The sequence below is a fragment of the Equus caballus genome, chromosome 4, assembly GCF_041296265.1.
Source record: "Equus caballus isolate H_3958 breed thoroughbred chromosome 4, TB-T2T, whole genome shotgun sequence".
Taxonomy (NCBI): Eukaryota; Metazoa; Chordata; class Mammalia; order Perissodactyla; family Equidae; genus Equus; species Equus caballus.
This window is the reverse complement of record NC_091687.1, coordinates 48,294,061-48,311,562: the sequence shown is the minus strand read 5'-3', so window position 1 is coordinate 48,311,562 and position 17,502 is coordinate 48,294,061. Positions and strand designations below refer to the sequence as shown.

The window sequence follows — 17,502 nt, the reverse complement described above, 5'->3', positions numbered from 1 at the left end:
ATAATTTTTACTTTGCTACAGTAAAATTCATTAAATTTAAAAGCCTATCCTTTATTTTGGGACGAAATGTATCCTATTCCTTTCAATGTTAAATACAGGACATGATAGTGATAATTCATATAGGTTGTTTTGTTGTTCTTGTTAAAATATGAAACATGGCTGATAAAAATACTGAAAAATCCTTATGTGGCAAAATAAAAATTGAGTACCCCTTCTCATAGGGGGTGGGAGGGAGGTGGTGGGGGTAGTGATCCACAAAACACAAAAGGTTAGGAACTACTCTTATATTTCAGTCATACATCCCAGATGGTAATCTGGGGAAAACATGAAAGATGTTAACACTATTGCAACGAGAACTGCTCAGATATGATAGTAGATATGAGTGTGAATATAGTGAAAACATGAGTCTTTGGGCCAGTGTTCAATTTATTTCCTCTCACCTCCAAATCTATCCTTCAATATCTGCTCTGCAATAATGGACAAAATACTTTTAGCATTTCTCCTCCACAGTGAGCATGTCATTAAGCTGTCTTAGCAAAAAGTGGTGGAGGGCACTGTAGGAGGAAAGGGCTTCTCAGCAGGACGAGAGGAGGACATCCGTCAGTGTACTGGCCCAGCCACATGCCACGGTCCCTCAGTGACCTCGTAAGCCTAGCCCAGAGATGTCTTTTCTGTAGCCCTCTTGACATAGACACCACACACTCTAGGCTTCACATCAGTGCCCCGGCTCCCTGTGCTCAGCCACCTACTTGCCAAGAACTTCAAATCAGTTCTGGCCCAGGCAAACCAGCAAACATTTCCCAGCTGTCCAGAAGGATGCAACGACACCTTCTCCAACAAGGTCTGAACCCCAGCCTGGGCGAAAGGGTCATCCTTCCAAACTTGTCATTCCCTTGATACTCTCCCTCAGCCCTAGGGCATCCTTTAAACTTCTGTTATATCTTATGGTTAATCTTTTATCATGGCTTAATAATTCTTTAAATTAAACTTACTCTTTTTTTTAATGAGGAAGCTTGGCCCTCAGCTAATATCTGCTGCCAATCTTCCTCTTTTTCCTTGAGGAAGATTGTTGCCGAGCTAACACCTATGCCAATCTTCCTCTACTTTATGTGGGATGCTGCCACGGTGTGGCCTGACAAGTGGTGCTAGGTCCACACCCAGGATCAGAACCTGCAAACCTTGGGCTGCTAAAGCAGAGCATGCAAACTTAACTACTACACCACGGGGCTGGCTCCTTAACTTATTCTTTTCAAATCACCTTATGGGTTATGTCTCCTGATATACTCTTGAAGCCAGACAGATCTGGGTTCAAACTTGACTATTCACCAGCTTGTGGTCTTGAGAAAATTAAAATTACTTACACGATCTGAGCCTCAAGTAGTACACCTATAAAACGGGAACCTTTACCCATCTGTCTCATCATATGGTCATTATTAGGATTAAATGGGATTATGGGTATAAAGGCAAATGTTGATACTCAATAAATGGTCTTTCCTCCTTCCTGCTCTTATCCATAGCCTATTGTCCATTTACTCTATGCCAAGAAGATACAAAGAAGCAATCAAACGAAAGTGTGTAACTCAGAAAATCATAAATAAAAGAATAGAGTAGACAGAAGTATATTATAGAAGAAGACAGATTATAAAGCAGGCATATTAACCCAACAGAATTATGACATCAACCTTCCAGCATCTGTCTCCTTGAAAATTCCATCCTGATTAGGACACAGTTCACAGCTAGGGGAAACACCACATTTACAGGCATCACAAAACCAAGGTTCAGTGGAGTTCTCAGAAGCTGAACTCATAATAGAGTCACTCTCTCCATCAACTCCATAACAACCTAAAAAAAAAAAATAGTATGATTAAATAGTTGATTTTTTTAAACTGACGTATAAAATCACAAAAGAAAAACGGAAGGGAAGGGAAACGGAAAAATTCTGAAAAACTAATAGGTTAGAAGAACGATATTAACATCAAAACACAAAAGTGAAATCACTTTATAAAAAATACATTTTCACCTACCACAGTACACATAATAAAATAAATGACTTTTTAAAATAGTGTTAGACCTACTGGAAAAGCATTATAGGAGGGGAAAAATTTATAGTTCTTTTAAAAATTATTTTAATAAAATAATATTTAAATATGACTTTTCATTAAAAAGAAATCAGGTTGACCCTAGAGCTATGGATTAGTCAATATTTCTTGAGCTTTCTTTGTACTGAACATTAAAATATATATAGAAGACCAGATTCACGCAAAACAAACATACAAATTTGCCTCTGATCTAATTTTGGAGGTGGCATACCAAAACACAAACTCATACAATCATAAATGCAAAGTAAGTATTAGTAGAAGGAAAATAATACAGAAACACAGACACACATAGAATTGACGGCTATAGAACAACTTGAATAGTTCAGACTAGAATCAGACAAGCTGAGTTTCATTGACAACTGAACCAACCAAACTTTAGCTATATGAGGTATTAGATCTTTTTAAACATTACAATTCTATCTTCTGTAAAAAGTTATCCATAACTGAAATGAATGAAAACAAGAGATTACTCTCTTTTTCCTCTTCTCATTCACTAAAAACTCAATAATCCGGGAGGAGTTAAATTATTTAAGCAGATAACATGATAAAAATGTTTAAAGATCCTCATGAACATACCAAACAAGGATTACTCAGCATAATTCTTTACATTTTAGAGTAGAAAATAGTATCCTTCAACTATCTTCCAATTATCAAAACCAAAGTTTCCTCATTAACTCAAATAAACATGTCTGGAAGTATAAATTATATTTAAAGGAATTATAAATATGTCTAAAATTTTTATAAAATCAAAAAGATTTTCCTTGATTTTGAGCTTAACAAAAGTAGATTATATGTCAAAGATGTAAACCAACATGAAATTCAGGCCAGGACATCACTGTCAATATATTGGTCCGATCAGGTTCTCATTGTTAAAATTCCTGAAACTCAATTTTGTCAAGGTGAACTCAGTGTTGAAGCAGCTCTCAGTGCCTGAAAAACCAACTAAACTTACCAGAAAATGATGTCACATCCATTATGAATAATTCTTTCTCAGTATAAAGATACCAAGAAGAATGCATTGGCACCAACAAAGTACTAATAATCATGTAATTCAATAAAGGGGAATTGAAGAGTTGAGAGATAATTTCACTCAGACTATAAAAAATCATGCTGAACTACTGATGGCTTATAATAAAAAGTATTTCTCTGGTGACTACAATAGTCACAACTCCTAAATATTTTCTTTTTCCTAAATGATGCTGGACACACACCAACTTTATATATTCCAACTTCTATTCTTCTAGAAAGGAAGACACCACCCTCACGTTAAAACATCCCTCAGAGAAACAATTTAATGCATATATAGTAGTGAAATAGATTACAACTTAATTCTAGTCCAGATGTATGCCCTCCTCATCCTTAGGCATGGGCATTTTTCTGATCTCCTAAGACATATTTATTACCTCTCAAATAGGTCACTTCTATAGATAGCCAAATATCAACTATCCCAGGACACTTCTGACCAGGTTTATTCTAAGAGGGTAGTCTTAGTGCCAAATTCTAAGGGGCACCCAGAGTAACCTCCAATAAACTGAAGACATTAGAAAAATCACTGTGAGAAACATATATAAGCAACAATCATCTCTCAAAAGGCTTCACGACTTAGACAAGTTTATATGCCCCAATGTAAGGTCATGTGATTATCTGACCTGGTTATACACTACACAGACAACAGGAGCCTAAACTGGAAAGCGCCTTGTTACAACCACCAAAGATATCCAAATTAAAATACACCACTACAGAAATAAATACAGAGTCAAACAAATCACTCAGGAAAAAAAAGAACCATATACAACAAGTAAATAATTTTAAAGTATCAACATTAATTTACCAGATGTCATTAACAGGTCAAGAGTCATGTATAAGTATTTTATTCACACAATATTACCACTCAATATATATTATAATTAAAATAGCCAAGTAGGCAAAAAACTAAAGTTGATTTGCAACTATAACTTACATAAGTTGCCTCAAGCAAGTCCCATAATTACTGTCATCCTTATGCTATTCAAAGACTTTATAACAGTGAAACTTAACATAATCTGAAAGTCATATGAAAGAATGCCAAAGAATGGATTTTAAAGGAGCTAGCTACAGTACACAAGATAGCAAAGGAATCAAAACTCATTAATTTCTTTAATATCATTAAATTGTGGCTGTTAATCATCATCTTCATCACTTCTGTTTAGATATATGTTTTAAAATGACAAATCGTAAAATTAAAAGGAAACAATTTTCTTCTTGGGAGCAGCTATTATTGATTGTCACCAATAAAAGAAAATTTCTTGGTAAAAGCAACAGTAAGCAAAATGCTGTATTCAAAGAAAAATCATAAAACAAAACAATAAAAATAGTCAATCTATTTTCTCAAAGGGTTACACAATAATACAAGGAAAAAATCTATTTTCTTTACAAAATAATGTTCTGTTGAAGCAAATTCTTTCATCTGTCTTCACACAAAGTAGGCAATTACTAAGATAATAAAGCCCCAAGGGGCTATCCTTTTTATTTATTTCATTCAACAAAATCAAGGTAAATCACAGCAGTTCACACTTTAGAAGAAAGGAAATTTTCAATTCTATTTTTAAAGAATATACTACACACAAGCAAACATTTGCACAGAGATTAAACTACCTACAAACAACCTCAAGAATGATTTCTAAGGGACTCTCCTAGGAAATTCCTACTTTGTGACCTGTTCTTTGAACAACCAGCAAGTGGGTAAGTATTTCTTCTTCAGCTTCACTGCCCCTGAAAAATGCCCCACACCTTTATTACCTTTAGAGAGTTCTTTCCTTGCCTTTCACCTGCCACTTTTCCCATCTTTCTCTGCCATAGCTGTTGGGTTTACTCAGCTCTAGACCAAAGTTCCAGCACTTTATATCCACTCTAATCCATTTTAATTAATGACTAAATACATTTTAAATTCTTTTTTTCTTTCTTCCATACAAAACAGAGTTTACACTATCATAAAACAATGTTTCTTCTCTTCTACCTATGAGTAGAATATGCAAAAAGTGCATCTTCAATATGACTATGGAAAAAAAGTTTACTTATATGGGTAAATATACAAAACAAAAAATCTATAGATATATAAAATCCATTTCATATGGATTAATCATGTTTTCAAATGAGTAAACATAGAAAATGGGTTTCTATGACTATCTAATTAGGATTAACCTCTGAGTAACACCTGCAACCCACACAAATCATATTTAAGAAAAAACAAGTGCCAGTCTGGTGGCGTAGTAGTTAAATTCACGCCCTCCACTTTGGCAGCCCGGGGTTTGTGAGTTTGGATCCTAGGCATGGACCTACACACCACTCATCAAGCCATGCTATGGTGGCATCCCACATTCAAGAACTAGAAGGACTTACAATTAGGATATACAACTAGGTATTGGGGTTTGGGGGAGAATAATAAATAAATAAATAAATAGAGAAGAAGACTGGCAACAGATGTTAGCTCAGGGCCAATTTTCCTCACCAAAAAAAAAAAAAGGCATAAAAAAGTGTGTGTGTATATATATATATATATGTGTGTGTGTGTGTGTAAAGTGTTTACAATTATTTTGAATTAACCAAAGGTATAGATAATCCAAATCAGTGTAAATTTTCCCCATTCAACTTGTCACAGGGGACCAGAAGACCTGCCTGCAGTCTTCCACCTTCTAACTACGTAACTTGGGACAAACCACACCTCTCAGACTGAGTTATCTCATCTGCAATATGTATTTAATAACATCTATCCCAATCATCTCTCAGTATAGAAAGGAAAAAAACAAGAACACACAAGCTGCCATTTAAAAACTTACAACACTTTTTCTGTATTTAACATCCTATCACTAGATCTGATTATAAAAACTACTAAAAGAAAGATCTTAAAGTGAGTAATATTGTTGTTTATGAGAAAAGAAGAACTTATAACACGCACAATACCTGTCACAAATATATCCTAAAGCATCAAGGAACCAGAGTGCCTGCTGACTTATAAAGTACAAATGGTTATAACTTGAACATACTTTACTACTCTGTAAACACTCATGAGGGTGTATTTTTGCATACATTAAGAAATGAAAAATGGGCTAGGGCTAGGCTAACAGTAGACTTAAAAATAAACAAATGTGGGGGGGCATCTCTTAGTAGACCTTACCTCATCTAATGCATAGCAACTAAACTTAAGGATAACAGCTGGCAAGTGCACTACCTAATGCTCTGGCATTACAAGTCAGTTACAAGATCTTGTCACAAAGGTGTTTACACTAAGTGACAGGTTGGAACCCTTCGATTTCAAAAAGAAAGAGATTTATCTAGATTTAGATGAAATGCATATTCAGAAAAGTAATTAGACAGTTATTGATTTAATAAGCAACATTTGGAATATTATCTTTTATCAAAAATCTCAACTTAAAAGCTCTCTTAGTTATGATTACTTAAAGAGCACATTTAAAAAAAAAATGAGAAGGAGAAGGAAAAGAAAGAAAAGACAAAGGAAACACACCAAAACACTAACTATGGTTGTCTGGATAGTAGTACTATCAGAGAAGGTTTTCTTCTTTCTATTCCAGATTTCCGACATTTTATTTAATATTCATGTATTATATTATAATGGGCAAATAGCTTTCTCTACAATAAAGTATTCAAGAAGTTCAGGTTTAAGCATGAGATGTTTAAAGAAAAGTTGCATGGCTGACTTAACAATGTGAAAGTCTGTCACCTGAGCATCTGGATTTAAAAAAAATAAACAAACCCTAGCAACAGTAGCTTCCTGTTATGCTTAACAAAATTTTCCTTTCTCTGGACTAATTAATTTTAGATAAAAATTCATTTTGGAACATAAAAAGTAGTAGAGGAAGATCTATAGATGTGACTGTACAAAAAATGAACATTCTAAACCATGAAAAATACCACAAAGTTAAAAGGTACAGCATGGGGGGAAAAATATTTGCAAGGATGGAAAACATTCATAACACCTATAGTGGACAAAGGATTAACATTCAAAAAAGAATTCTAATAAGTCAATGAGAAAAAGACAAGTAAAATTACTAAGAAATGACAAAGGAAATGTACAGCAAGTAACAATATAAAATGCAATGGCCACAGATACCAAACCTTGCTCATAATAAAGTGAACTCATATTTTAATAAAGAGATAGTATCCAAGGGGCTGGCCCCGTGGCCGAGTGGTTAAGTTCGCGCGCTCCGCTGCAGGCGGCCCAGTGTTTCGTCGGTTCGAATCCTGGGCGCGGACATGGCACTGCTCGTCAGACCACGCTGAGGCAGCGTCCCACATGCCACAACCAGAGGAACCCACAACGAAGAATACACAACTATGTACCGGGGGGCTTTGGGGAGAAAAAAGGAAAAAATAAAAAATCTTTAAAAAAAAAAAAAAAAAAAAAAAAAGAGATAGTATCCAAAAGATTAAAAGAAAATTTACTACAATGCAGTGTAATCAAGTAGTTCATACATTGTTGGTAAGAACATAAGTAAAGTCTTTATAGGACAGTCTGGCAAAGTTTTTTCCAAGTTAAATGCACTTATCTTTTGATTCAGCAATTTCACTTCTAGGACTCTATCCTACAGAAATTATTACATGAATATATGACACATATTTGTTAGCACTATATATAAGTAAAAACTAGAAACAAAAATAAAAGTAAATATATTACGGTTGAACCATTCTATAGCTAACTATGCACCCCATTAAAAAGAATAACAGATCACATGAAAAGAATCTCAAGATTAACAGATGAGTGAAATAATGCAAGTTGCAGGAAAAATCCCACGGTATTTATTTCATTTATTTAAAGAAACAGAGAGAACATGCATGCATATGTATGCACACATGAGCCTGCCTTGAAGGGGCTCTCACTGGTCAAATCTGGACAATTTAAGAATCAGAAAGAGCCATCAGGTTATAGATGATAACATATGAGCCCACAGTAATACTGAAAGGGAAAAAGGGGGAAGAAAAGTTCTTTGCAAGACAAATGCTGCCTAATAAATGCAGAAGGAATGACAGAATTAGAAAATCCCCATCTTGCAGCCAAGAATATAATAACCGATTCTGGCGAGGATGCTAAAACCACCAAGTAGAAGGCTGTTGGGGAACAGGATATTAACAAAGTCTCCAAGTTATTATCCCACAGACTACTTATTAATTACAAAGAGAAAAAAAGCTTTAAAATGGAGAGGTTTGATTGACAGCACTGTAAATATCACCAATAATGCAATAAACTGGCATTGTAAGTTTTCTGATATGAGGAATCGCAAGTAAACATCACCAACATAGTACTCTTACCAAAAAAATGTTTTAGACTGAATCTAATCATGAGAAGACAATCAGACTAATCTAGATTGAGGAACATTCTGTTGATACAAATAATCAATAACCAATCTATAGATTAGAAAGATAAGGTGATGTTTATCTGCGCCAAGTTGAGGACTAACCCGGAAGTGCAGTCTCCAGCAGGAAAGAAAGCACTCAGGAGAAGCGTGACTTCTGGCATGTTATATACTGCTTCAGAACAAGGAACATACATCAAGCACGACAGGAATATATATATATATTTTTTTTTTCTTGAAATCAGAAGGAGATGTTTTGCTGCAGTTTAGCATGTCACAGCAGGTCAACTTGACCTTGGTTTTCTAGGAAGCAAAGCTTATCTTCAAAGAAGTGCTGGTTATTGGCATCAGACAGAGGGAGATATTCATCGCTATCTTTAAAGAGCACATTCTTTGCTTTGGGAAAATGTTTCAAGCAGATGTACAATATGTGTTTGGAGGGCCATAAGTCAGGCTGCTCTGGGAAAAACAAGTTTTAGGCTGAATCAGAATTAAACCAGAACAGCTTTCCCATTTACCTTAGTATGTGAAAACTTATTAATCTTATTATTTTCATCAGTTCTACAAGACATTCTAAAAAGTGGCTTAGACTCTTCAACACATCGACGTCATGAATAACACAAAAAGAAAATTTGTTCTAGATTAAAGGAGACTAAGCGATATGATACCAAATGCAACGCATGATACATGAATGAATCCTGGATGGGGAGGCGGGTGGAATCATGGTGATAATAAAAGTATAGAGGTTACAAGAGGAGTTTGCATATTATTGACCATTACATTTTTTAAAAAATATGTTTGTGCATGCACATGAAAAAGCAAGAAAAGTCTGGAAGAACACACACCAAAGTTTAGAGCATGTTTATCTCTAGCTGACAGGATTATGGCAGATGTTTTCTTTAGCTCATTTATATTGATATGTTCTACAATGAAAATGTATTTATGTAATAAAACAATGTTCAATGAACAACACCTATATGGAGGGTGAAGGGTACCAGAGAAAGAGAGGTGTGAATACAGACCAAATTGTTAACGTGATTCCCCATGCAAAGAGAAGTAGAATTGAGATGGAGAGGGTGACAGTAACAAGGTCCTTCACTGTTCTACGTTACATACTTCCCTACTTGCGATTTCTATAAGTATCTATTCATATATTACTTATATTTAAGAAGAAATATTTTAATGAATTAAAAAAGATTTCTCAAACTTCTTAATAACAAGAAGACAGTGGTAAAACACAGACTTAACACCTATATACTGAGCTTGTATTCGTGGAACATAAGGAATCTGGGTAGAGGGAAGAGCGTATGTGAAAGCCCCCAAACACTGGAGACAAAGGTAAGTCGTTCAAATTGGCAGCGTATGGAATCTAAAAGAGTCCTGCCGTGAGCGTGGACTTGATTCCAAATGGAAGAATGAGTTTCAAGAGGGGATAATATGAACAGAGAGGCATTTCAGAAAAATCAGCCCTGAAGACAGTAGGGGAGCTGCAGCAAGAAGAGGCACATCTGTTCAGAAAGCACCACCCCAGCTCCCACCTGCCTGGACTCTCAACCTTCTACTGGCTCTGAGACCACTGTTTTTTGTCCTCAGAGTTTTGCTTTAGTCCCTTCTTGCCTGTGCTTGCCCCAAGCACTTGGAGAAAGAAAAAGTCTTAATTTTTAAAAACCTCTTTGTGAGTCTAATATCTGTCTTATATCAGAAAGTATACTTTATCCTACATTGCCCTGGCTCCCTGCCACGACCTACACTGGCAGCAAGACATCCACCCACACTGTAGAATTGCTTTTCTCCCTCAATTTTCACTTCCTTCTAAACCCATGCCTCTCAAAGGGTGATCCTCCCCACCTCCTGCATGAGAATCTCAAGGAACCTTTTAAACCTGTAGATATTAGAGCCCCACCCCAGACCTACTGAATCAGAACAAACACCTCAAGTGATACTGTTCCATAACAAAATCTGAGACCGTTGGAGAAAACGTCAGACTACTAGAGAAAGCATCTCTATTACTAAAAAGCATTAATATTTATTTTGTACACCACCCAAATATCAGCCACAACCATGGCAGAAACAAAGCATGCAGCACAGTTAGACTCTGACTACACATAAAACACAGGAATTTAGCAAGATATTCGTAGATTACAATGCGTCTGTAGGTAAAGTAGCTTCACTCGTTCAAGACTATACCTCTAAACAACTCTTTATCTCTAATTCACGTGACTGGCAACAAATAGAACAAAAAGTATTTGCCTGGATCCTTTACCACAGGATAAACCACCACAAACCCATCAAAGTTTTACTTCACCTTCTCTTTAAAAAATAAATCAGATTATATCCATTTTATACATACACAAAATATCTCTCAATCGTTTGACAGCCATTTCTAAAAATAAACAATGTTAATGATTCTGTGCTGAAAATATTTTTCACAAGAAATATAATTTGTACATACAAATACAAAGTAATCTTACCTTAGACAAGTTTATTTTAACAAACAGTAATATAATGCTCAAGGCAAGAACATAAAAGGAGCCTTGAAAAAGAGTGATTGCTAAATGCAAGGAAAAATCCGGGTTAACAGCCTATAAAGGAATTTAATAGTATGAAATATGGTAAAAACCATAAATATCTTAAAATTTCACAGAACTAAAAAGCAATAAGCTAAATACAATGTATTCAGTACTATATATTTTAGTGCAAGGAAGTGACTCATGAGTCACCTATTTCTATCAATACAGAGTATGCTGCACTCACTGCACCCATAGCAAAGAATCTACAATTCACTTAGAAAACTTTACTTGATCTTATTGCATGTCTTATCTCCCCTACTAATATATAAGCTGTTAGACAGCAGAGATTGTATCTATGCGTCCTCCAGTTTCCAAGCACAAAGTCTTGCATTTAAATATTTATAGAATCAAAGTAACAAAGACATTCATTTAAATAGCAGTTCATGTTTACATTAAATCCATAGAGAAAGGTGTGTTCCTCAAATCTCTCCCTTCAATCCTCCCTAGGTGGTAACAAGAGCAACACTAAAGAGGCAGAAACACTGATGGGCCCTAAGAAGACAGTAATAGGTAAGTCCAGGCGTGGGTTGGGGGTAGAGGGTGTGAAATGATGATACAAAAGAGAACTTTCAGTGGTGTATGTAAATAATAGCTATTGCTAACGTCAATATAAGGTAGGTCCAGGAGGCACTCACACATTAGAGCCCTTTGTCTCTCTTAGTCCTGGGGTATAGAGAACTAGTAGGAGGCCCCGTGATTCTGTCAATCCTTTCCCCTGGTGCTTTAGAATTTGACCTCCGGTTAAGTTTCCACATCTGTTCCTCTGAAAACCTAATAAGAATAGAACATCCACTGCATTACTTGGAAGTACTGCTTATGATAAAAATGCCTCTCAGTGGCAGACTGCATTTGAACCGAGAGGAACTATAAATGCCTGATCGGATACCTGACTTGGGCTTCCCTGAGTGTACTGACTCTCGTAATGGGGTGTGTCTCTTGAACACATGACTATGGCACTATTACAAGATATGCTGAATCCTGTATAGGATGAAGCTTCCACTTCAGGGTGACGCCTACAGCCACCTAATGCGGATCTCATTACCTGAGCTGTCACTTGGTGGAGCAGGGAGAGTCCAAAGCAGATAGCTCCCAGATGACTATGTGAGCTGCCTGCTGTAGAGACTGCTACAGAGACTCCCACGAAGAGGAAGCCATGAGGCTTCCCTGCTGGAAAGCTGTGTTTTTTCTCTTCTATCCTTTGGAGTAAACTGGTGCTGGATGTGACCAATGCTAGTCTTGAAAATCTTAAAGTGGAAATACCCTGGTAAGCATTGCAAAGCCACTCCTTTATGTTATCAATGGAGCCAACAGTTTAATGAACATATGAAACACCTTGGGATCTTGCCAAAATACAGATTCTGATTCAGAAAGTCAGGGACCTGGCCTGAAAGTCTGCATTTCTAACAAGCTCCCAGGTGATACAGATGCTACTGCTTAATGCTATGGATCCATGGACCACACTGAGTATCAAAGCTTTAAAAAACTACTGAAATAGGTTAAGAGTGACATTTTAATTTAAACGTTAAATGAGGTCTCGAACAGTTTTTAAACCTTATTTACTTTAGCTGCAGCAATAGTTCATTTACATAGGAAGAAAGACCTTAAAAATTAAAATAATTAAGTAGTCATAAAAGCTCCTATTTGGAAAAGTAAGTAAAGGATCGACACTTTACTTCTGAGAGGCTGCTGACTCCATTTTGGAGGAAGAAAGACAAATTAAAAAGGATTAAGAACATAGTGTACCTAGACAGAGACAAAAAACAAAACACCTATGTTACCTGGTCAAGGTCACCTGTCATTACTTCTCATTTTTTCAAGCCAGGTTCTACTAACAAAGGCTGGCAGCAGTGCATAACAATGTCAGTAAGACTCTGATGACCCAAAAAGGCTCCAGGAAATACATCCACTGATTAGGCTGCACATTATTATATTGAGAATTATCATCGTTACTCTTTCCCGGAAGAGAAATTCAATCTTCTAACCAAAGGTTATTAAGCAGGGTTTTTATTGGTTTTTTTCTTTTTCTATTAGTAGTCTCGGCTGATTTAAAGCTAGTGAAAGATAAAAATTCTTCGTAGATCTACTAATCGATTTAATTTCTTGCTGATGTCATCCAAATATTACTAAAAAATACTTAAATGGAAAGTCAGGAGTATGTCCATATCAAAACAACCCCTTCTCAAACATACTACTCAGTGATATCTGGTAAAAGAATCCTTTGGACCAGTAGTTGAACAAAAATGACTTAGAGGAAATTACATTAGGACACAAATACCGTAATTGATATATTTACTGACAAACATCCTATAACAATTTTATTAGAATACTATATTAATCACTACTTTAATTCATTACATTTATGAAAAATACATTAATGTAAATAACACTTCTCTTCTAAGCCAAAACAGATAATTTAAAATCTCCAAAACTCGGAATCTTTGAAGCTATTAGTTCTAACTCTACTAAGAAAGTGAGAGAGGAAAGAATTACATAATCACAATCATACAACAGAAACTCCAAAATTAATAAGAGAAATGGGAAATTAGTTATACTAGAGGAAGAAAACAGTAACATTAAAAAAACAAGATTCATGGGGCCGGCCCAATGGCGCAGTGGTTAAGTGCGCACGTTTCATTTCAGCGGCCCGGGGTTTGCTGGTTTGGATCCCAGGTGTGGACATGGCACTGCATGGCAAGCCATGCTGTGGTAGGCGTCCCACATATAAAGTAGAGGAAGATGGGCACAGATGTTAGCTCAGGGCCAGTCTTCCTCAGAAAAAAGAGGAGGATTGGCAGATGTTAGCTCTGGGCTAATCTTCCTCAGGGGGGAAAAAAAAAAAGATTCATCGTTAACTTTGAAAATATCTACGGTTCACAGAACTCACAATACTACCAAAAAAGCAACTATAGTACAACACAAAGATTCACCTACAGAGGAATAAAACTATTGCTTCCCTATTTATTCAGTTTTCCCTATTTATTTATTCCACATATTAGCATGCTCTCAAAAAGCTTACAAAGCATTGCACTCAGGAGCACTAATTTCCCTCTCCTTGTCTTCCCTTCTTCCTTTTCCCATAATAGAAATAGCTCTCCAATTCTAATAAGTTAGTTTTGGAAGAAAAATGAGCAATTATTGACATCTGCTGAAAAATACTTCGAACTTGAACCACCATCAGAGCCAGTTAAATGAGTTACACAAGAAAATATGCTACAGGACTTTACAGACACAACTTGCTTTTGACCTAAATGGAATTACCACTCAGCTTCATCATCTTATTTGTCTGTCTTGACTGAGAAAGACTTTTTGGCTGTTTCTAAAAAAATCAAAGCTATCTTAGAAAGAAGGTAGATTTGCCATTCCTGAGGCTATTCCTCTGAAGCACAGGTTCCACTGTGAACCTTTAACAGCTCTAGGCATATCAGGGAACTAATGGGGTGCCCTTCCATAAACCTACATTCATTTGAACAATGAATCTACTGGGAAAGAATTCATGTCTATTAAGTAAAAGTCCAAAGGACACAAGTCTGAATCAAAGACAACAGGACAGAGGAGAGGGTGCTTTCTGAATTGTACATGGTACTGGTCCCCAGTGGACTCAGGCCTGAGTCCTAAAGGAAGGAGCTACAGTAAAATAGATGCTTTACTATTACAGCTGTGGGACATTGAGAACACAAGGCCTCAGCAGCCTGGGTACCAGCAGCAAGAGACAACCCCTCAAAGCGATGAGGAACTATACAATCAAATACCTCCAGGGACCAGGCAACTCACAAAAATGATTAAGTGATGTGGGAGAGGACTGTGGTGAACTGGAGACTGTAGGCCTCACCAGCAGGGGGCAGCCCTATTCAGCTCCAGCAGATTGTCGCCCTAAGAGGGTGAAAATCTACTGCTGCCAAAACCTCAAGAGAAGCCTGAAATCCAAAATGTGTAAAATAAAATCTCCAAGGTTTTAAATGTTAGCAACCAATTCAATTGCTTAAAAATACTTTGCTGGCCTTAAAAATACATCCACAGTCAAACTCATGACCTATGAAGTGGAGCTAGTGCCCTCAGCACAATAGGTCAACAGTACTGCTCATGCCTGCATCACACATCAGCAATGACATTCATAGATATAAGCAGTGGTAAGGTATTTGTGATCATCAGGGGTGAAAAATACCACAAACACCGGCAGCAGAGCAGCTACTTTTGATGTTCACCTATTCTGCACCTGCTCCAAGGAATCTGAACCAAGCCTAGAGAAAAAACACACATACACACAACCATGTTGACTGGTCTCAGTTTATATTCATTACCACTAATCTCGAGTGGTCCCTTATTGCTGTCTGGCAATAATATATATAATACATAACATGTGTAAATATATATGTATGTATATACACACACAATATTATGTATATATTTCCCCAAATAACTATTTTACACCAAACTCTCTCTCCCCAAATCTCTAACAGCTCCCCATCTCCACTCTGCTAATGACTTTGCTTCCTACTTCACTGAGAAAACAAGCAGCATTTGAAAAATAACTTCCACATGCTCTGATCACCACATCTAACAACCTACCTACATCTGTATCCACATAGCCTCTCTTCCCTCCAGTTACTATGGCTACTCTTATGTACTCAATCTCTCTACTTGGTGTTGGATCCCATCCCCTCTAGCGTTGTACTCAAAGCCCTTGCTCCAGTAACTATACCTCTTTCTCTCCTTACACCATCAATTGTCAACTCTCCCTGTTTGCTGGTCACTTCCATCAGCACACTAGCACGCTATATAACCCCTGCATCTGCGGTAGGCAGCCTCTAAGACGGCCCCCAGTGATCAGTGTCCCTGGTATTAACCTTCTTGCAATGACCTCCCCTACATTTGACTAGGGATCTGTGTGAACAACAGAATATGACAGAAACGGTAGGACATAGTGTGTCAACTAATCCCATATCCTTTCACTTGCTTCTCTGCAAGTATTTCACATTTATTTAATAAACCATGTGATATGAGCATTTTGTCAGTGAGCCTTTTTTTCCATAACCTTTGGGATAACTTGCCTGGTAGTATACTTGGAGTCCACCATTGCATTAGGGTAATTTCCCACATGACACAGGTCTTCATCTGACTCTAAAAACAGTATTTGAAGTTACTCATTTTCTCTTTTTTGAAACATTTTCCTTACTTGGCCTCTGGGTCACTACTCACAGTTCTCCTTCTATCTCACTGGCCATGTGTTCTTGAACTCCTCTGAAGTGCAAGAACCACTTTATTACTCTCTAGATAGCACAGCTAGACTCATAGCTTTAAATAACATCTTCAGGCTGATGAGTCCCAAATTTATATCTCTAATTCCAACATCTTACCTACCCTCTAGACAGTTTAAAAATGAACATTTACTATCTATCTCAAAACCTATTCCTCTCTTGGATCACTGCAACAGGTCTCCAAAATGGTCTCCTGATTCCCACCTGAGACCCACTTCAGTCTACTCAAGTCAGCTGTCAGTGATCCTCCCAAAGCATAAATCAAATCATATTAATCCTTTGTTCAAAACTCATGTATGTCTTCCCATATCCATCACAGTAAAACCTAAAATCAGTACTATGACCTCCAAGGCCTCACCTGGCTTGCCCCCATCTCTAGCTCCACCATTAACCAGCTCACGCACTTGGTTCTAGCCATGCTAAGCTCTGTGCTATTACAAAAACAGTCCAAGCATGCTCCCACTTCAAGATCTTTACACTCACCACTCCCTCTTCCTGCAGTGTTCCTTCCCCAAATATTCACATGGCTTGTTCACTCACATCCTTCAGGTCACTGCTCAAATATCATCTTACCAGAGAGGATTTCCTCATCACCTTTTATAAATACAAACTTCTACCTGCTCACTCAAGCACCCCTATCCACAGCATTCCCAATACTCCTTGTCCTGCTTTATTTTCTCCACAGTCCAAACCACCACCTGATAGATACGTAATGGTTTATTTTTTGCATTGCCTGTCTCTCTTACTAGACATTAAGCTCCATGAGGTCAGCAATTTCTACATTCTGTTTATTTTACATGCCTGAAATCTACAGAATGCCTAGCAGACAGAAGGAATTCAACAAACACTACTGAAAAAATAAATGCATCACAGTAACAGGAGACATTCCCACAGTGAACCTTAGCAGCAAGAGAGGGCTGCCTGACATGAAGGCAAGAGGATTGCTTAAAGGAGCACAGGCCCCACAGGTCCCACAAGCTCCGCAGACTCCCAGAACTATTTGAGAGGAGGACTGCAATACCACAAAAGGTAAGGGCAAGGCCACAGAAATATGGCTTTGTGGCCCTGATAGGAAAAAATTCACAGGAAAAAATAAGTTCACCACAGAGAGACCTGGAACACACTCTCAACCAAGTGATCAAAGTAACATCACCAGTGACTGGACAAATAAAGTTCAAAATTAAAAATTAAAACTATGAAAGAAGAAACTGTGTAATATCATTAGACTTAG

General features: G+C 37.0%; 1 protein-coding gene across 7 annotated transcripts in view; it reads right to left on the bottom strand.

Annotated features, from left to right (window-relative positions):
* The window catches only part of PHF14 (PHD finger protein 14), a 200,780-nt gene that overhangs the window by 166,544 nt on the left and 16,734 nt on the right, over nt 1-17,502 (bottom strand). For all 7 annotated transcript variants that reach the window (XR_011437823.1, XR_002807436.2, XR_011437822.1 and 4 more), the window contains exon 5: nt 1,683-1,842. Coding sequence is in view for 3 of the 7 variants with exons in the window: in XM_023639286.2 (XP_023495054.1) it covers nt 1,683-1,842 (160 nt within the window). In the remaining 4 variants the exon portion in view is untranslated. The remainder of the gene's footprint in view (nt 1-1,682; nt 1,843-17,502) is intronic.